General features: G+C 31.3%; 2 protein-coding genes, 1 non-coding gene and 1 pseudogene across 5 annotated transcripts; 2 read left to right on the plus strand and 2 right to left on the minus strand.

Moving 5' to 3' along the window:
* Window positions 1-351: 351 nt before the first annotated feature.
* Window positions 352-5,357, minus strand: LOC120210472 (negative regulator of systemic acquired resistance SNI1-like). Of its 2 annotated transcripts, none has more exons than XM_039209197.1 (15): window positions 5,147-5,357; window positions 4,987-5,053; window positions 4,797-4,890; window positions 4,627-4,695; window positions 4,425-4,514; window positions 4,174-4,245; window positions 3,026-3,107; window positions 2,909-2,958; window positions 2,570-2,782; window positions 2,414-2,484; window positions 2,247-2,316; window positions 1,658-1,720; window positions 1,380-1,532; window positions 721-857; window positions 352-535 (listed from the first exon to the last, which is right to left on the minus strand). In XM_039209197.1, exons 1-15 carry the CDS (start codon window positions 5,256-5,258, stop codon window positions 466-468), a joined length of 1,413 nt encoding a protein of 470 aa, XP_039065128.1. In that variant the 5' UTR covers window positions 5,259-5,357; the 3' UTR covers window positions 352-465. The 2 variants fall into 2 exon arrangements, with proteins under 2 accessions (XP_039065128.1, XP_039065129.1); XM_039209198.1 differs by having other exon boundaries at window positions 353-535; window positions 5,131-5,312.
* A 93-nt stretch (window positions 5,358-5,450) lies between these two features.
* Window positions 5,451-5,523, minus strand: TRNAE-CUC. Its single transcript has one exon. It is a non-coding gene; the product is annotated as a tRNA-Glu (tRNA).
* Window positions 5,524-8,971: 3,448 nt separating this feature from the next.
* On the plus strand, window positions 8,972-9,720 carry LOC120210435 (annotated as a pseudogene).
* Window positions 9,721-12,962: 3,242 nt separating this feature from the next.
* LOC120210429 (rac-like GTP-binding protein RAC13) lies at window positions 12,963-14,444 on the plus strand. Of its 2 annotated transcripts, none has more exons than XM_039209151.1 (7): window positions 12,963-13,090; window positions 13,189-13,276; window positions 13,372-13,481; window positions 13,576-13,639; window positions 13,739-13,803; window positions 14,070-14,184; window positions 14,218-14,341. In XM_039209151.1, the coding sequence occupies exons 1-7, from the start codon at window positions 12,992-12,994 to the stop codon at window positions 14,235-14,237; spliced, it is 561 nt and encodes a 186-aa protein (XP_039065082.1). In that variant the 5' UTR covers window positions 12,963-12,991; the 3' UTR covers window positions 14,238-14,341. The 2 variants fall into 2 exon arrangements, with proteins under 2 accessions (XP_039065082.1, XP_039065081.1); XM_039209150.1 differs by having other exon boundaries at window positions 12,964-13,090; window positions 14,070-14,135; window positions 14,259-14,444.
* Window positions 14,445-21,548: the final 7,104 nt, after the last annotated feature.

The raw sequence follows: 21,548 nt of genomic DNA on the forward strand, positions 1-21,548 counted from the left end.
ATCGAAATACATCTTAAATTTTAAAAATTTTAATCCCAGCTCAATTAATACCATAACAATATTACTAAAACACATGAATAATGGTTATTATCTCTAACCTTAGTGATGCCGTGATTGATTACTATATTCGGTTATTATCATGATCAATGTTCTCCAATTGAATTTTAAACATTAAAAGAAGGTTCAAATTTGAAAGAAAAAAAATTGAATCAAACACCGAAGAAAATAAGTTTAAATACGGGACCAAATCAAAACTAAACCAAATTTAATAAACTCGAATAGATTAGATTTCAGGTTTTTTTTATGGCCCCAGTCCTACCAAAGGTCACAATTGTATATGTTTGATGACATGTGCTGGGTACAGAAATCCGTCGTTTTACATACAAGATGGCCAAGCAAATAAGTTACACTCAGTAATGCGACCCTCTTGTAACCAAAAGTCACCTGCTTCCTTCTCTTGACCTCCTATGAGATTGAAATGATCATTGCTGCTGTAAACAGTGCTTCTTTTCCAAGAGATGATATCTCAATTTTCCTACAGGATGAGATGTACAAATGCACTTGTTTAATATGTATTACGAAGCAAAATCGACATAGATATGTTAGCTCAAGCAGAGATGATCGTCCTGCGCCTAACACGTACCTGTATCGCACGAATAGCAGAATATGGAGAAGTAATTAATACACAGGGAAAATACAGTGAGATAAAAAGAAGCTTACTCGTATGCCTTTCTTAGGCAATTGAAAGCAGCAGTTACGTTCTTAGATATTTCCACGAGAGACGAACTGTCTATTACAGCTTCATTGCCATCCGGCATGGTGGAAGGATGCTGCTGAGATGCCATGGATGTATAGGCCTGGAACAAAAATCATAAGATCTAATAAAATAAAACACCGAAAAAATTACAGAGATTAACTTCGTAACGGTTTTGTGTTAGTAATCGTTGCTCTATAATAACCTTGAAATTTTCAGACTTAATAACACCAGAAGAATAAATCCATATTGAAGCTTTTTAGCTTCAATTTTGATTCACAGTTATTTCATCCCTCTCATGACTTTATCTAAAAGATTATAACCATAAAGGATTGCAATTTTCAATGAAGATAATTCTGATTAAATTTCTCGACCAAACAAAACATGATATGGGTGAACATTTCGAATAAGGAACCATAGCAAGAAAAGCAACGCAGAAAATCCATCCTTCTAAGCATTTGACACTTCTTAATCTCTAGCAACAAGATAACATTTTTTTTCCTTTGCTCCAGAAGATAAATCAAGAAAACAGCAGATACTCGTATCAACTAACTCTACTTGCAATTAAAATAATTATTCAAAGAAGGGAATAGCATCGGCTATAACAAATAAAGAAAATACTCACAAGAAATGCATGCGCCAAAAGCAATTGAACAACTTCTACATTAAGTTTTTTTATAATGTTTCTTGTGCTGCTGCTATCCGAAAACGACTTCAAAATCCCAAGAAATGCAGAATCTTCCGAAGGACCATTTGATCTACGAGTGTGAACAGACGGCTGCATTACAAAATAAGATTTATCTAAGTTAGATGTTGGCCCAGACTTTGTATCACAATTTGCAGAAAAACTAAAATTTGCAATACAGGTCATTGGCAACCATTTACGATAACTTAATTACTAACCTTAGTGTATTTTAGTAAATACCGCACAATGATTTCAAACTTCCATTTAGGGTCATTAAATACCTGAAAAAAGTGTATTCATGGTTGGAAATACCGATCATGTAACACGTCAATGGGAACAAAAATGTAAAATTTGAAGAGGAATTCTTTACTAGGTCCTAAAAGATCAAGGTGTAGCTATCAAACATACGTTTACATAAAATTTTATAAAAGCTGAAACAAATGCCGAGTCTGGGATATGTAAATATGAAAAATATCCAATCAGAAAGGATGTTTAACATAGTTACCAAAAGATTAGTTGAAGTCTGAAAAAACTAAAATTAAAAAACTGATGAAGCAATGTTTGACACTGATCATGGTAATGAAGTCCTACCATCAAAATTCAAAAGCAACATACATTTAAGCAAAGAGTATGGCCAAAGAACAAGGGGATGCCTGAGCCTGAGTGAATCGGCCAGATAAGAGGTAGAACTTGTTTGTTACCACCTACCCAGACAATTTTCTCAAACCAGATTAAAGATATTTTTATGACCAGATGCGTATTCTGAGTTGAAATTGTATGTGTTTGTGGTTATATATAAATGACAACCTGAAGAAATGAGGGAAGTACTTTTCTGTGGTAAGTTAGCTCGTCCAAGATTATCTCTACCAGTGGGGTTCTGCACCAAATCCAGAGGTTACCCACCTTATGTCATATACATACAAAACAAAAAATGAAGACAAAATAAATCACCAAAAACAGAGTCAGGTAATTACCTCAAACCATCAGATCTGTTCATTTGACGTAGCATGTCGGCTTTCTCCCTTGACTCGTCAAGCTCCATAATCTAGAGAGGCCCACAACATAAAAGAACAGATATGGTGAAAACGAATTAGAAGCTTCTTATATTTAAAGATATTTAAGGATCTAACCATTATCAGAAATTTCTGCATAGCCATACAAGTAGTCCTTTGAACTTCAAGTAAAGCAATTGCTACATCAGTATTATGATTCTCAGATGACTTTTCAATAGAAGGCTCAGAACAGTCAGACTCGTTATTATTTCCAGCATAATCTTGGCTCAGTGAACAGATCGTATACAAACAATCTTTCATTAAAACCTTGTAGGTGATTCTTCTTGAGGCCTACAAATAAATCGAGCATTAACACCAAAATTGAAAACTGATGACAGAATAACATAACACATTCAATGAAATATGTCAGAAACAAAAGCTAGAAGAGAAATTAAATGTTTAAAAACTGGAACTGACCAGAAGCATGTTAAGCAAGCACTCCCGCAAAAAGTTCCAGTTCAACCTTTCTGCAATAAAACAATCTGTCAACCTTCCTGATGATTAAGAAGCATAAAACATTAGATATTGACTTACCTTTATACATATTGATACGGGGTACAAAATCTCCTTCAAGAACATTGACAAGATATTGAAACAGTAACATATTTCCCAAGAACTGCAATAAAATTGTGTTAACATCAAGTACAAAAGTAAAACTTACCAATAAAATGGAAGACATAGACAATTCCTATAATAGGATAGATGATCTGGTTTCCTCTTCATATTCCTAAGCATAGTATGATTGCATGGATGGCCTTATTAGACAGACTTCCAACGAAAGATAGGCTGAAAAGTATGGGACTCGACATTGATGACAAATGTGTTTTTTGTAAAGACTCACTGGAAACAAGAGATCACTTATTCCTACACTGTCCTACGGCTATTTCATTGTGGGAGGCAGTGTTGAACCTTAACGGCATGCGGAGAAGATCACTTTCATGGGACAATCATTTAGCTTGGGCTTGTGGTGATTGTGTAAATCCTTACAACTATTATGAAGGTAGCTTGGACTGCTTTAACTTACACTATTTGGGAGGAGAGTAACAAAATATTATTCCAAGGCTACTCGAGAAATTTGGATGAGATGATCCATTCTATTAAGGAAACTGTTGCTATTCAATTAAGGGGTATAAATATTAATAGGAATGATAGTGTTAATATTACTCTTTGTAATCAATGGGGTATAGATTAATTGATTTTTTTGCTCTTGTAAGTAGGTGGTTCTTTTGTAATCAGGAAACTGGTTGTTTTTTGTAGCAGTTCTCTGCTCTTTGGGTAATAAAATTGAATTATCCAAAAAATATATATATAATAGGATAGAAAATATAGGTCTCCTACTAGGGAAAACCAACAACCGCATGGTATAGTTGATATGGATATCACCAACAAATTCTCTAAGAGCAACCTTTAAGGTACATTAAGTTACTGTTTATAGCAACAACTTTTGGGTTAATGCAATACTTGGTAGTTGACTGGTAAATTCCATATGCATTAGTAGAAGATTTTTTTTTCTATGGTAACCTTAAAGAGTGCATTTAGCAAAACATGCTTAATATTACCATGAGCTCCGCCATTAGAATGAGTGGACAGTTGAAATGTACATCTATGTGAGAATTCTTCCGCACTATATGCAAACTTTTCAAAGAACTGGATGATGAAATACATGGAAAAAGTACACAAACCTTAGAATTCAATCTTTGAGAAATCGTTTTATAGGCCATTTCAGCAATGCCCAATAATAGTTCATGAAAACCCTGGTAACAATAGAGGAAGTCAAACAGAAGCTAATGAAGCTACCCTAAAGCACTAGTGGTACTGGTTTATATAGTTAGCTTCCTTGCTATTACCACAAAGAGTCCAACATAAAAGAAACCTCAATTATTTGATATCCTCAACAAACATTCTAAGGTTTCAAACAACAAATCCAACTCACGTTGGGATCAAACAGTCCACACGACTTTCTTCCTTTGGTTTCTTTCTCACTAGACATGACATCCGAGGAAAGAACAAATGGCAACCATGCCTAACAAGCAACAAAATCAAAATTAAACAAATAAATAACGGGAAAATCAAATTAAAATGTAAAATCAACAAATACTCAAACCTTGTTCATCATTGTCGAGATTACTATTTACCTCCTTAACCACAACCAGTTCACGTGAACCAATACCAGATGATTCAGATATATGAACCCGAGGAAATCTCTGCATTCAGAAAATATGTTGATATACCTTTTTTTCTTCTTCCTAAATGAATTAGGTAATGAAATGATAAGCTAAGTAAATAAAGGATCAAAGTCCATTACATTTTCAATCTCATTCAGAAGCTCATAACTAGATATTATAAGTTCTAGGGATTTCCCTGCCTTCAGGATTTGAAACACCGCCTCAACCATTTTCCTTTAATTAAAAAAAATTAAGATATAATAATGATGATTTTAAAATAAAATCAATAAATTCAATAGCAAAAAATGGTAAGTGTGAGTGTAGATTTACTTAGTTGGAGGAGTTCCGTGCTCTGGTACAATAGAAGCCGTACGTACGGCTTCCAGAAAATCGATACCTAAATTCAACCAAACAAAACTTCATTACTAATAACAATACTGTTACTAATATTAACCGGATGAATTGATTTCAAACCAGAGAGAGTACGGACGGTCGTCTTTGGCTTCTTGAGAATCTCTGTGATTGTGAAACTCGGTGGAGGAGTCTAAGATGGCTAAAGTGTTTGCCTCCATGCATCCTCTGTTGATTTTCCTCTTTTCCATTTGTTTTTCTTCTTAATCCACAGTTTCTTTCAAATTTCGAAGCCCTTTTTTTTCTAATTCTCTCTCAAAAGGTTCCTGGAAGCAAAGATTAGAGGCGATTATTTGGCGGGCGGGCAACTAGGGCCAAAATAGTAAAGAGTTAAGAGACCAGTTTGACGAGAGAACAACTCCCGCTCAAACTTCCAAAATAAATTCCGTTGCCGGGACTTGAACCCGGGTCTCTCGGGTGAGAGCCGAGTATCCTAACCAACTAGACTACAACGGATTGTTGATGGCTGTTTCAATTATACCATTCATGTCTTAAAATTATTCAACCATATTATAAGTTAGTCATGCATGTATTTAACCTTAATTTTATATTAACATTCTTTTATTATAACGTTTAATGTGAGTATATTTCTTTTAAAAATAATAGCGGTTAACTGGTTATTGATCATAAAAAGGAGAAACAATTATCAATAATTAATTTATAAGGTGGGATGAGATGATAAATTTTTTTAAATAAAATTAGAGATTTAAATTTTAAAATTGCAAATAGAAAAAACTAAATTAAAATAATACTTTTATAATAAATGTATATAATACTTTATTTGAATTAATAGATTACTAAAATAAATACTAATAAAAAAACTAACTATCTACATTGTCGTCAAAACTTTCGAAAGAATTGTTATTATAAAATTAGATGACGTGTCAAAATATTACATGCGGGAACAAAGAGCAGCGCGATTAAGGGGCGGACGATTTTTATTCAGTAATCTTGGTTACTAATCCAAACCTTAACACAGTCAATGGAGAGCCACAGTTTTCATAATTCCCTTCATACATTGAATCCTATCAGCCGCATTTGCGTGATGGGATCTCCGATATTTATTTGGTCTCTGCTAAGCCTATTTTAATAAGCAAAGATGTATTATATTTTTATAATAAATATCGAATTTATATAAAACGAGATAATATAAGTATTTTTAACTATTCATCTATTTATTTTATTTAATTTGTTAAACGTTGAAGTGTGTAATATAATAATATATATATTGAAATGAGCTCGATCATATTTCTCACAACCTCAGTTAATTCTCAAAAAAATTAGCCACTTTTTTTCTTATATAAATTTGTACGAAACCCAGAGTTAAGGAAATTAACCCTTCCTCTAAAATCTTTAACTGAATCCAAAATCTTGTAAGAAAATTAAGTCATAAAATTTAAATAAAAATAAAGGAAAAGCGAAAAGCGAAAAGGGCAAGTAATTGAAACGTTTAGGTTAGATCTATGTAATTTGAGATAATTTTCGATGAAATTAGTGTCGTTTGAGTGATTTAAACTGAAAATTAATTGATTATAAATTAAATCTATGAATTTAGATAATTTTTAATAAAATTAATCTGATATGAGTACGAAGTATTATATATTCATATAAACATATAACATCTGTCACAAATATCATTGGCCATCTACCTCAGTTGGTATAGCACAAGATTCTTAACCTTGAGGTCGTAGAATCAAGTCCCATGGAGGACATTTCATAATCTGGAGGTCTCCTACTGAAGCTGCTCTCAACCTAATATTGGGGGGCAGTCTACTATCTTACCGCCCCTTATCTCATTATATATTGAAACAAGGGACAGTCATTTGTAATGGAAAGGAATGCTGGGAAATATTACCAAAACCCCATAAATCAATTTAACTCAATATTAAAATGCATTAGATTATTCAGCCAGCTTTCCACTCCCCTATTTTCGTTGCTTTTCCGTTATTCACGGATTACAGCGAGGATCTCGACAGAAAAATAATTATATATTTGCATATATAGGCCAAAAAAATTATCATCAATCCATCATAATAATTTATATATGTGATAAATATTTTATAAATTGTTAATGAAATAAAAAAATTAAAAGTTTGAGATAATGTCGTGTCATGTTTTGTTTTGTTTGTTTTTTTATTAATTTTTATCATAATAACGATTGGGTGGAAGAAAATATATTATTTTGATCATATATATTTATAAAAAATAACAAATCATTATATATATAATGATAAATCATTATTACAATTACGTTTTTTTACATTTTAACACAAACACCATTTTATGATAACAACAATACCACTGTCAACTAAGCTAATATGTAATCAGCTTATAATAATGTAATTATTATTTAAGAAAATAATATGTTATATTATTTTTTTAATTCAATTGGTACGTGCTGATATTCAATTAATCCTTTATATCAACTCAAATTAAAATTATATATGATGAGAGACGGACGTAGTAGGATTTTATATTGTGCTGGAGTTTATAAAAGTTTTAGCGGAGAATAAACTTATAAAATTATAAGGAATATAGCATATTATCAATAAAAATATACGTGAAATATTAAAATATAGACGAATTTGAAAATTTAAGGAGAATGACTATCCTTATTTGTCCCCTAGATTCATCTCGATATAATATATATATGTAACGACAAATGACATTAATTATTACAAATATTCTTATAGAAGTATATATAGTTTAGGTATCTACGCAACTGATGCAATTCCAAAGGATTAGACGAACCACATAAGTCAGTACGAGAGCCTTAAAACACACATAATCCACCATTTCTTTGCATTATAATTCCTTCCATGAATAATTAAGCTGCTAATTTGATTAAATGACAAGTTTCCCAACTGGAATTCGTCGCCCCGAGTAGGATAAAGGTTCAAGCGACGCGTATTTATTTTCTCAATTATACATGGGTTAACTCCACAAAACATCCCTCAAGTGTCATTCAAATTTTTAATTAATCTCTAAATTCGAAAGTTTAATAATTAAAGTATAATATTGTATTCGTCATGTCATTTTAAAATTTTGATATCTAAAGCATATAAATTAAATTATAAATGTGCATACACGTACAGTTTAGATCCCATATTTTTTAAAATATAATATCATTAAAATTTAAAAGGATTATTTTTTAACACGTTAAATACAAAAGTGCATACATGCACAGTTCGTAACCATACATACAATATTGTATGTATAATAAGAATTCATGCAATAACGAACACAAAATTTTATGTTAGGACGAACTTCTAAAATTTTAATTGGAGAGAAACCTATAAATTTTAAAAGACTAAAACAAATCATGAATAGAAAATGCAAAGAAGGAATCTAAAATAAACTATAATTCGGATGTCTCTTACGGAAGCTGCTCTCAACCTGGCGTTGGGGGCAGCCTACTATCTTACCTCCCCCTTACCTCATTACATATGGGAATGAGGGTCAGCTAATTTTTTGTATATTATTAGTCTAAAATGATTACAAGATAGTATTTGTTTAAAAGATTCTCAATCATTTGATAATAAAGATTTAAACAAAATATTCTTACAGACGATGTACTCGAACCTAATACCTCTAAAAATAACAATAATCCCTTTAATCATTGAAGTTTATAAATTTACATAAAAAATACATTTTGTAAGATTTGAGTCCACGTTTAACACTCAAGTTAATAATAGATTTTACAGAAAAAAAATTGATTGATTGATAAGATAACGATATTTTGAAGATTCAATCAGAACTCAGAATGTATGAAATTATAGGCTTTAATATTTAGTCCATAGCTTGGGGACTTGTAATGAAATTATCACATTTTGTATGTTTTATATAATTCTCAAAACCCTCGTGGTTTTGGGGACGGTTAGAGATAGAAATTGATGATAGCAAAGAATGGCTGTTGAAAGTCAAGACACAGCTTCTTTATTACTGGAGAATGTATGGGCAAACTTCATTGGTGGAAAACAAGCTGATAATAAAACAACAAAATCATGCAAACCCTGGGAAGAATTGCCGACCTTGGATGGGAGAAACGGATCCATGGAGATTTTACAAACGCCGCCGAGTCGTAGGCGGTGGATATCAGTGGGAGCTGACGCCTGGGAGGGTCTTCTCGATGGGATTATTCCATCTGCACCCAATACGAGCACTAAGGTGAATTTCCCGAGAGTATAGAAGAAGGTGGCAACAAGGCATTACAGTGGAGTGAGGAGGCGGCCGTGGGGAAAGTACGCGGCGGAGATACGGGACTCGTCGAGGAAAGGCGCTCGAGTTTGGCTCGGGACTTTTGAAACAGCCGAGGAAGCAGCGATGGCCTACGACAAGGCTGCTTTGAGAATTAGAGGCCCCAAGGCTCATCTCAACTTCCCAATAGACACAGTTGCCAAGGCTACTGGCATCGATGACTCCAAAACTGGCGGCTCTACTTGCAGCACCGGTCTTGGCATCATCGAAAGCTTCGCCGAGGATCGGAAAAGAGGGTGTCGAGAATGGGAAGAAGACAGGGAGTTTGTGATGGTTGAAGAGCCTGCAATGAAGAGAATGGCGAGCGTAGCAGAGGTGGCTGAAGATGGATACGATGTGCTTGAGTTTCAGGATTTGGGGAGTGATTATTTAGAGAGCTTGTTGTCTTCTTTTTGACAGAACTTGGATGATCATCACCATCACTTTAAATTGTTCTCATTAATTCAACATATTTGATTATAAAAATATAAGTAGCTAAGAACATTTCCAACTGAAATTAAGCTGATAATCTAAATTTTCAGTCATAAAATCTTTCAGAATCATGTTATAAGTCCTATGTTTATCAATTTTGCAAAGGTTCAGAGATTGAGTTGTGTTCGTGCTCGCGAACTTTCAGCTTCGGAAACATTTTTATAAACGAATATATTACTCGTGTAAATCTTCGGTAACGCAAATGTAAAATTCATATAAATTCTCACATACACAAGTGTACTATGCAGATAAGCACGTGTCAATTACTACTATCTTTATGAACATATTCTTGTAACATCACTAATTACCGCATGTTGTAACATCACTAACTACCACGTATTGATACACGTGGTTTCCTAGTCTAAGCCTTTATTCTCTAGGACACCTATTCAGTATCAATGACGCCTATTCAGTATCAATGAAGCGACAATTCTTGACTGATGCTAAGGCGGATGCACTAAGCCCTCTAGGGGACAAGTACATTCTATTATTTTAAAGAAAAAAATATTAAATTTAATTTAGTGTGTTAAGAAAAAAATATACTTACTATTTTTAATAAAAATATTAAAATTTTAGACCTACATTATTAAATTTTTAGATTTATCATTGACTGGTACCCATCGATAGCCTTATAAATATCCATATGATTATCATAATCACTTTTCTATCGCTTTATATAGTTTTTGATCACTTTACTAGTGAACAAGTTGTTATGGAAAGAGAAAATGTGGCTCGAATTCAAACATTTTTTAATAATATTGAGTAATTACAATATTATATATGTTCATAATCTTTTTTAGCAATTGACAACGTACATACACTGGGCAAATGTAACTGCTCAAACCTAAAATTTGAAGAGAAAATAACATTATTTTTAACCATTGAATCACTCAAAAAAGAACAACACTCCTTTTAACAACACACAACATACATTAAAACAAACGAATGAATGTATATATAATTTTCTTCTTCAAAACTCTAAAGAATGTAACATAATGGGTCAAAATATTCAAACTCTAGAAATTTTGATTTTATTTAACTTTATATAATCGTATTTTAATATAGATTTTAGATAAATTGAAATGAGTTTTGTGAAGAAAAGATTTGGTGCTGAGATTAGGGACGGTCATATGATTTAATGTCATGGGTCAACTTTCTAAAATTTTAGGAGATTTAGGAGATGATAAACTTATAAAATTTGAGCGACGAAGACATATTATCAATAAAAAATACAAAAAAATCTAAAGTATATGATAATTTGAAATGTTTAGGGAGACGCGATTGCCTCCGACTGTTTCTCTTTGGTTCATCCCTGATTAGGACGAAGTTTGATTTAGAATATAAAATCTTTGATCTAATCCAACTAAGATAATTACTATTATGCCCATATATATATCTAATTATCTTCATATATTCTCGAAATAATAATGTTTTTTTATTTGTGTCAGGTTAGCGTTGTGCCTAGGACTATAAACGATTATAGTTGAGCTCGAGTATTGATGAGTTTGACTCGACTCAAAAACTTTAAAATGAAACTCGACTCGGCTCGAAAGTTCGCGAGCCTAATTTTTCAAGCTCTACCGAATTCGAAACCATGGAGCTAAAAAAAGATTGAAATAAAAAAAATCTTAAACTTAACTCGGTTGAAATATAATATTGTATTTAAAAAACAACACATAAATATTAAAATTATTAATAATTTATTTATTTTTAAATAAAATTTTAATATATATTTTTTCGAGTTGCTTGTAAGCTTTTCGAGTTGAGTATCAAATAACTCGTTCGTTACGAATTCGAATCATGCTTTAACTGGAATCGAGTCTAGTCAAAACGAATATTTATTGAACTTTAATCGAATTAAACTCAAATAACTCACAATTTATCCCGTCTTATTTAGAGTTGAGTTGTGCACATCCCTATGTAAAACAAGATAAGACAGAAGCTGTTGGCCAAATGTAAAACCGAAGTTCAGTCCAATTCGACTCATGAACATCTTTTATGAATATATTAAATGTTTGGGCTGAACCCTTAACTACAAAATGGGCTAAATTGGGTAAACTTACATGGGCCACCCATATTGGTATCTCATCCTCACTCTAAATTGCTTTTTGATAAATAAGAAAAATTTAATATAATTTATAATTGAGTCGATGTCTCTTCTTAAACTGTCGCAATTACAGTTAAAGGAGATGTATTGAATTAATATTCATCTAACAGTTCTTCACAATTTATTTTGATCAAGGTGTTTGTAATACTATTTTACTCTCTTTTACTAAGTCAAATTTATATCTCTGAATCTTCTTGCAAGAGCATTGTTATCTATCCACTACAAGAACATATCCACGTAGTGATTTGGAATATTTATGAATTATTTTCACTACGTCAATATTATCCACCCATACTTTATATTTATGAATATTCAATCTTCGAATATGATAGATTATTTCGTGACTTGCACTTAGTCCACCCAGCTTATGGTCGTCTTCATACTGGAATGTTGTGCTGCTGTCCACCTTGGTTATTTGGAAATGTTCCACGTGCAGCTTTGTTCCTCTTGATTTCCTCCCACAATATATGCAGTCAATATGATCATTGATTCCATTGTTAATTTTTTTGGTTTTCAAGTTTCACAAAGATCGATTGGGGAAAAGAAGGGAAGGTCCGTATAAGAGCTAATAGATTAATTGGTGTTTTGATGCCCCTTAACTAAAAACTTAAATTCAAATTATGTCTCGAGTTTAAATAATAATACATATTGACAAAATAATTTTAAAAAAATAATTAAAATTTTGAAGTTCTTAATTAAAAAAAATACATGATAATCTTGAGAGAGAATTAACAGGATTTAAAAAAACAATTGAAAAAGTTAAATGAGTTCTAACACGTTATTAAAACAATAATCATTATTTCCGTCACATCCGGGTCCGATCCCTTCCTCAACACTTAAACCAACTAACACCAGCCGCACCAAACGCACTTTAATACCGTCACCTATTTCTAGCCGTGTCCTTGCACTTTAAGAAAACAAAACCCACCCTGCAATCATTCCATTTCCAGTCACAAACAGATAAAGTTGGTTGTTGTGTTCGTACCAAAGTCGTTAAAAAGCCGCCCCTCAACTCACCATTCTTTTCATCCCTTCATCACAACAGTTTATAACAATACAATTCGAACCAAGACTCAATTGAAAAAAAAAATGAGCACGGCGAGATTCATCAAGTGCGTTACGGTTGGCGACGGAGCCGTGGGGAAGACTTGCATGCTCATTTCCTACACCAGCAACACTTTCCCAACGGTATAACAGTGGGAGCTATCAGCTATGGAATGTTTCATGGTGATTAAACATTATGATTAATGAAATGGTTTTGTTTCTTTTTCTTTTTGTGGTGATAGGATTACGTTCCAACAGTGTTTGATAACTTTAGTGCCAATGTGGTGGTAGATGGTAGCACAGTGAATCTTGGCCTATGGGACACCGCCGGTAAGTGTTTTTTTTCTCCCTCCATTAGTCTCTCTGCAAAATTGCAGCCTTTATAGGCCATACTGATCTGTTCAAATGTTGTGTAAAATTTTCAGGACAAGAAGATTACAACAGGCTAAGGCCTCTGAGTTACAGAGGAGCTGATGTGTTTTTGCTAGCTTTTTCTCTGATAAGCAAGGCTAGTTATGAAAACATATACAAAAAGGTAAATTTTGCCTATGTTCTGGAATTCCCAGTTTTATTTTCATATTTTTTTCATCCACTTTTGACATGAAATTGCTTTAATTCATGGATTATAGTGGATCCCTGAGCTAAGACATTATGCTCCTAATGTGCCGATTGTGCTTGTTGGAACCAAACTAGGTAATCTAATCTGTGTTTTCATGTTGGTAACTTAGCATTCCATGATATTTTATTACACAGTCATCTTGTTTTCATAATTGTCTCTGTAATTGAATGCAGATCTGAGAGGTGACAAGCAGTACTTGAATGAACACCCTGGATCAACAGCAATATCAACTTCTCAGGTAAGTTAACAATTACAGCATTAAGGACTCAGTTCAAGAAAATGGTCACCGGCAGGTCGAGACATAAATGTTCATAAACATGGTTCTAATCAAAGATGGACGAGGGGCTAATGGGGCTGTCGTTCCTAAACATTTCAAATTATCATATGTTTTGGATTTTTTATATTTTCTATTCATACTCTGTTTTCGCTCTCTTAACATAAAATACCATATCCGTCCCTGGTTCCAATTAATGCTGAGAATTCATATGAAAACTTGGTGAACAGGGAGAGGAACTGAAGAAGATGATAGGAGCAGTCACTTACATTGAGTGCAGTTCCAAAACCCAACAGGTAACCTTATTATACGCACCATTCATCCTAGATTTCACCAAAATTCCCAACACCCTATATCATAATGAAGAATATCAAGTGTTTAAAAGGCTTAAACTTTGACTTCGTTCCGTTCCTGTTCAGAACGTGAAGGCTGTTTTTGATGCCGCAATTAAGGCAGCTTTGAAGCCACCAAAACCAAAGAGAAAATCCTGGAAGCGAAGATCATGTGCTTTCCTTTGAAAATCAATCGTTGTTGCAGATAGAACACTTATCAGCTATATTTTGTATTATTTTTCTATCAGCAATTGGAGTTTTGTTTAAGGTTGAGGAGTTTGAGACCCGACTAACAAGCCCTACTGTCACGTCAAGACATCAACCATACAAAACATTATCAATGTCTTCTTCTTCTCCGAATCCAATGATGTTTGACCCTCTGTTATTTAAATTACTTGTTTCTTACTAATTGTTTCAACAGGCAACCTATCGATGATCGTGTTGGACTGTCGAAGGGGAATGGGTAGAGGTTTAAGGTAAGGTCATTAGATGAGTCATATATCTTAAAAGGCCATTGCTTTTGACTTTTTATTTTTACACCCACCTTATTTGGGTTTCCCTAGGAATTTTACTTTGAATGTTATTGATTCGAAGCGAGTTGTCCATGTTATGTCTGGGGAAGATAATTTGATTTGACCCGATTCTATCTAATTTGATAAGATCTGATTTAAAAAAAAATCAAAATTAAGTTGAATTTAAGTTTAGGATGAAAATGTTCTAACTCGGCTTACTTAAACCCGAGAAGCATATTGCATTCATTTGAACCCGACTCGAATGAGTTTAACGAAATCTCATCCGACCCGAATTTTAAGATAAAAACATGAATCGGACTCAACCTGATCCGACACAAGTATAAGAAAAATTCTTTAAACATTCAAATATAAATATATAAATTTATCTAAAAACTGATTTTACTTTTTATCTATAAATTATTTAAATATTCTTATTTCAAATTCCAATTAAAAATTATTATCAGTTAAATATTTAAATTCTGAAAATTTTGAATTCAAATTTGTAAATCTTTTGTTGAATATCTGAACTCATGCAAATCTAAATTCATAAAAAAATTAAATCATTAAAGTTTGAATCCCTAAAAAATAAACATATTCTCGATTCTGTAAATAAAAAATCTAAATTTATAATCCGTAAAAATAATAAAATTTAAATAATAAATCTATCATATAAGGAAAAAATGAATGATACGGGATTCACATTCTAACATATAATATCAACAAATGATAATAAAATTTCATTAGTATAAAAGATTATATTATTTTGAAAATATATTATCTCTCTATTTAATAAAGAAATTAGATGATAATATAGTTTCAATTTTTTTAAGAATTAAAACCCGTGGTTGTCAGGTCGACGTTGATATATACTACTTAGTTTAAAGTTGTATATTAATAGTAAAAAAAAGATAAATTACTTTTAACTACAGTTAAATGAATATTTTTTGAAATCTTCGTACGGTGTTCCCTTTTGTGAAACAAATAGAATGATTCTTTAGTCACTAAGAATGTATGTTAAGCACTAATATAGTTTTTTAAGTAGAAAACATTTCTTGTAATAATCTATAAACTTTGAAGTTCAAATATTCTACATCAATATTATATTCATTCAATTCGGTACCAGATAAGAATTATATTTTTATTAAAATATGAACAATAACATTTATGTGTAAAGTTAGGGGGGCAAAGTGCCCATAATACCCAAAGTCAAGGGTCAAATTGCAAATGAAAGACAAAGTAAGGTGCCGAAAAGTATATTAACCCATTATAAAATAAAATAAAATAAAATAAAATAAAATGCATGTGCAGCAACATTTAGGCAATTTACTACGAGCACGTTTGCATTAAGTGACTGTTGTCTTCACCGCATTTCTAGCTAAAACACACCCATCTTTCATATGCCCGCCTTACGCTCTGCCTCTGATTTTTCTTTAAAAAAACAATTTACCAACACCATTTATTGTAATCATGTGCCTTCTATATCAACACTTCTCATATTTTTTAATTAAAATAAAATATTTTAATTATAATTATAGTAAAATTTATTAATTTATTAATTAATTAATTTAAATCACTTTACTTATTTTACTTCAATTATAATACAAAATGTGAAACATTTGATTTTATTTAAGGATCACAACTTTATTCAAACAAATGATGAATGTAGTTATTTTTAAAGTTTTTAATTAAAAAACTATCATGTATTGATTACAACGACGATGATAGAAAAATATGGTTGTGATAGAAGTAAGTGATTTACTTATAATTAGAACGAAAAGTTATATTTGATGATTCTGTGAAAGACATAGAGTAAATGAACTAAATAATATCATGAACAGTGAAAAGTTTATAGAGAGTGATCGAAATGAAGATCTCGTTCTTCAGTCTTGTACAATGACTTATATATTGATTCTTAGGGTGTGTTTGGTTCACGGAATGTAAGATTATCAGTGGGAATAAAAGATTAACAGAGAATATGAATACTAGGAATGTTGTATTTTGTGTTTGGTTCGTTTAGCAGGAATGTAAGATTGTCATGTTTGATTAAAGGAATAAAAGATTATTGGAATGTATATTTTATCAAATTGTCCTTATTTTATATTTGTTTTTTTAACAAGTTGAATTCTACTATAATATTACTATAATTAATTTATATATATTTTTTAAAAAATTTAAATTCATAAAGTTTATATAATTTTTTCACAAAATTGAAAAGATAAATAGGTTTAATGAAAGGGTAAAATGTTATTTTAACCCCCGAACTTCGTATAAAATTATAATTATGGACTCTTTTTGTACATCTAAAATAGTTTAAGGATAAATTTGTAATTTAACATTCGTAGAATTTTTTTATTCAATAACAAAATAATGATATTTTTTGGAAAACAAATTAATGGTATTTTAGTCTAAAACACTGGTAATCCAACAATACCTAAGGGAATGAGGGTAATCACATTCCCGGTAATATACCTAAAAAATCCACTGTTGGAAATTAAAAATTATCGAAAATAGAATTACCGGCCAACCAAACGGGAGAATGAGAATTTCATTCTCCCGATAATCATGAATGTCGTGAACCAAACGGCCCCTTAGTGTTGATATCATCATACCTAGGGTCATGATAACTATTCATAGATTGATACGATAAAAGAATAACAATAAAAATACAACCCAACGTGAATAGCAAAAGAAATCCTGTCTTGAGAAAATTTAGAGAGGACAGTATAACAAATAAGAACTCGCTTATTTTGACTAATTAACAAGTTAACCTATTTATTATAGATACATTTATCAATGCAAACAACTGGAGATTTGTTGATAATAAAATCTGTAATCTCGTCGTGTTATAACTCAAAACATATTGAATATGGAACCTCAAGGTAACGGGTATGGCGAAAGAGTGTTGTCAATCATAAGCCAAATACACCCCCACACATGCAGGTTTCCAGCGACAGAAAAAGGCCAAAAACCCTAAACAGTGAGGAGTCCGCTACTTGTTCGTCTTCAACTTTGAGATTCACAGTTGGAGTTGGATGAGATGGGGATGGGTCCCCACTTCTTGCTGCAAACTCCCTTGTGTGTGTCCCCTAAACAGAGAAAACAAAAGGCTTTATCATACTAAACAGAGCCATAGGTCCCATTTGGATCCTTTGTGTCAGACCTCCCAACTGCTACATTTTTTTATATTCTACCCATGACTAATACTACACTTCTTCTTTTCGATCTAATTCTGCTTTTAGTCCCTATACTTTAATAATATTATCGGTTTTTTTATATTGATAAAACCGTTAATTAATTTGATGCCATTAAGTGATCCCTATCTACACTAAAAAGTGTTACCCTATGTAATTAAATTGTGCTATATATATATATATATATATATATATAATATTTTACGATAAATTAGAATTCTAATTTTGTCTTCTAGTTTTTTTTACAATAATTAAGTTCAACATTCATATTCTAATGTTGAATCTTGAATCTTATAAATAAAACAAATTAAATTATGAAAATTTTCAAAACACGTCTTCATAATAAATTATCTGATTTTTTCAACTAATATATATATGATATCATTGGTTATATAGAAAAAAAGAGATATTTCTTATTAGTCTCGAATGAATATAATATAGTATTTGTTTAAATATTCTCAACCATTTGATATTTAACGCTTATACCTCTGCATACATGATATTCGAACATGAGACTTTAAGAAATAACAACAATTCATTAACCGTTAAAATTATTTGGTTCGTATAAAAGAATTTAAACATAGTTAGAAGATTAAAACCACAAACAAACTCACATCTAAAACAACCCATTGAATAAACCATATATAATTAAGAGAGAGAATAATTATATCATTTATGATGCATACGATTGGAGATAGATATGATACTCGAATTCAACAAATTCCGACTTGATCCGATCTTGTAGGACCAAGTTTATTTATTTATTTTGAAAATTTAGATTTATGTTAAGTCATGATTTTTTAAGGATAAGAACATATATGATTGAGTTCAGATTTAAGGTAAAAAATCTTTGAATCAAAGTAATATAATTGTATAATTGTTTCTTATATATAGGGATAATTATAATAATATACATCTCTATATATTTCTTTAATCATATCTCTATTTACCTAATAAATATGATAATTATATATATGTTTGTGTTGTGTCGGGTCGAGTCGAGTAAAAAAATTTATGTTAAAAGTTAATCAAATTTTAAATCAAATATAATTTTCTAACCCAAATCAAGTGATGGATAAAACAATAAAGTAAATTAAAGTAGATCAAAAATTCAACCAGACTTAACCCATATTCATATGATATGTGAGAATAATAAATGGTGAAACGAGTCTTCCAATTTCTAGGCTTGAATCCTGCCTAACATCTCATACCATTACCAACCATTGAAGGCCGCAAACAATACCCCTTATATGCGTGCAAATGCAACATAACTGCATAATTAATGTTTTTGCCCTGTCTACACCACAAGTTTTACAACTATTCAATTTAATCCATGTGAATCGACAATAAATATACAAAAAACCTCGAGTCAATCCAACTCCTCCAAGGGCCACCCCCATACTTTGCCCAAAATAAACCACTTGTATATATTTGCAATTACTACCCCCTCCGTATTTAGTTCCAATCAAAGTTATATGAAAGAATCCCATATCCCCATTCTCGACCCTATTTATTTCCTTCCAACACATCCATTAATGCACTGCTACCAAAAACCCAATTAAGAGCAAATCAAATCCCTCCCTACCAGAAAAACAACCCCATTTCTCTAAAGATAAATATTAGTGATATTTTATCCATCTCGATTTTTAGAATAAAATCTATTTTTTGACTCAAATATTTTCTTTTTCTTTTTTTTCCCAGTAAAATAAAAGGATAATAAAAAACAATAGAAAGAAATATCATAGTAATCGTATCTAGATATATATATATATATATATATATATATATTATGGTAATTATATAGATTAAGTCAAAGATTTCTTTTCTACTAAAATCTAACTCCGTCTCGATTTTGATTATCTCATTTACAAGACATACCTAATCCGTTTCAAATCTAAATTCTAAAATCAAATTATATCATAAACGATCGAATCAAATTGAAACCTATCAAATTTAAATATTTTGATCATCCATACTATTTTCACTCTTTGGAGTTGTAAACAATATTTCTTGGGTTTGAGATGATTTGAAAATGATATAGATACGGGTGAGTTACTCTTACCGACTGTATTAAGAGCTCTGTGTGTCAGCTTTCTGAGGAAGATTCCAATAATAGAGGCAGCATGTAATATTATATCCATGTTCCCTTTGCTTCTAGTCCGGGGGAATTTGCTGTACGTTTGAGTATGAAACAAGTATTTCAGTTTCAATGTTAAATTTGTATGGTAGGGGATGGGGGAGTACTCCCTATCTTCCCGCTTTCCATTTTTTCCCATTTCCTTTCTTGTTTATCGTCTACCAGGGGATTCCCCTTGTTGCTTTTCCCTTTCATATACTTCAACACCTTATTCTCAAAATTATATTTATGACTTTGCAATAACACTCGTCTAAATTTATTTTCTCAAATAAAGATCTGTTTACATTGCGTTAAAGAAGACGACCAAACTACATGACATCTTCTGAAAAGACGGCTATACGAAACATCGTCTTTTACATACATAGATATTAAAAAGCGTCTTGTTGTCTAACCGTATTCCGAAAAGGTGTCATGTCGTCTGGCCGTCTTCTCCGATTACTATAGAAACTATCCTATTTCAGAAATAATACAAGGAGGACAACATGTGAGAAAATCTTTTTCCCTAGTTCACTACTTGATTTCGTCCATTTTTTCATTTTGGTACCTAAACCCTTCTTTTCACTTTACTATCTAAATCATCATTTCTTTCACAAATTATCTTTTAAAAAACTACCAACCAGAGTCGTTTCATACATTTTCGTGGCCTGAGTGAAATTTAAAATTAAGTCTTTGTAGAACGAAAATATATTCTATTACTTTGAACAATTAATTTAATATTATATTAATAAAACATAAAAGAGTGATCAATTTTTGTCAAATATTATTTTCATTATTTTGTTAAGAAAACATTTAAATTCAATTAATAGAATAAATAAAAAAAATTGAATTTGGGTACGATACATTTCTTGATTTTGAACAATAAATAAAAAAATAAATATTGTATTATTTTACCTTCAGATTGAGATTTGAGAAGACTAAGAAATAAAAAATATTTGATAAATTGAATAATGAAATTTGGAAAAAAAAATGTGAATAGGTTTAATTCGAAATTTGATAAACTTTTGCATTTCTCGATCTGAATAGTCAACTAATAAATTGGATACCAAAAATTAAAAAGAAACTACCAATAAAAACATGACGCATAACATCTTTTTATTAGATGCAGTAATAATTTGGGTGGATGGAAAGAAAACTATACGTCGGGTATATAAATGAGAATAAAAAATTTGGGAATAAATAAAATGAAGGGACTAAATCATGAATAGAACTTATTATGTATGTATAATGGATGATAATGGATGATCCATAGAAGTATACACTCGGTGCATCACATTGTCGAATCATAAATAGAGCTTATTTTATATACACGGTAATGCATCAAATTATGCACCGTAAGTTGCATTAGATATCAATCCTATATATATATATATATTGAAAGGTACTAAGGTTGAGAAATTTATAGAGTTTAGGGACCAAATCAGAATTAAGCCATAGTTTATTTCTAAAATTATACATGTATTTATTTATTTTCCTTTGGGATATGGGAATGACAACTTTTTTAATTGAGAAAGTAATCAGAGAGGGTAGATGAGGAGGC

This window comes from Hibiscus syriacus, unplaced genomic scaffold (assembly GCF_006381635.1).
Source record: "Hibiscus syriacus cultivar Baekdansim isolate YM2019G1 unplaced genomic scaffold, ASM638163v2 tig00109924_pilon, whole genome shotgun sequence".
NCBI lineage: Eukaryota > Viridiplantae > Streptophyta > Magnoliopsida > Malvales > Malvaceae > Hibiscus > Hibiscus syriacus.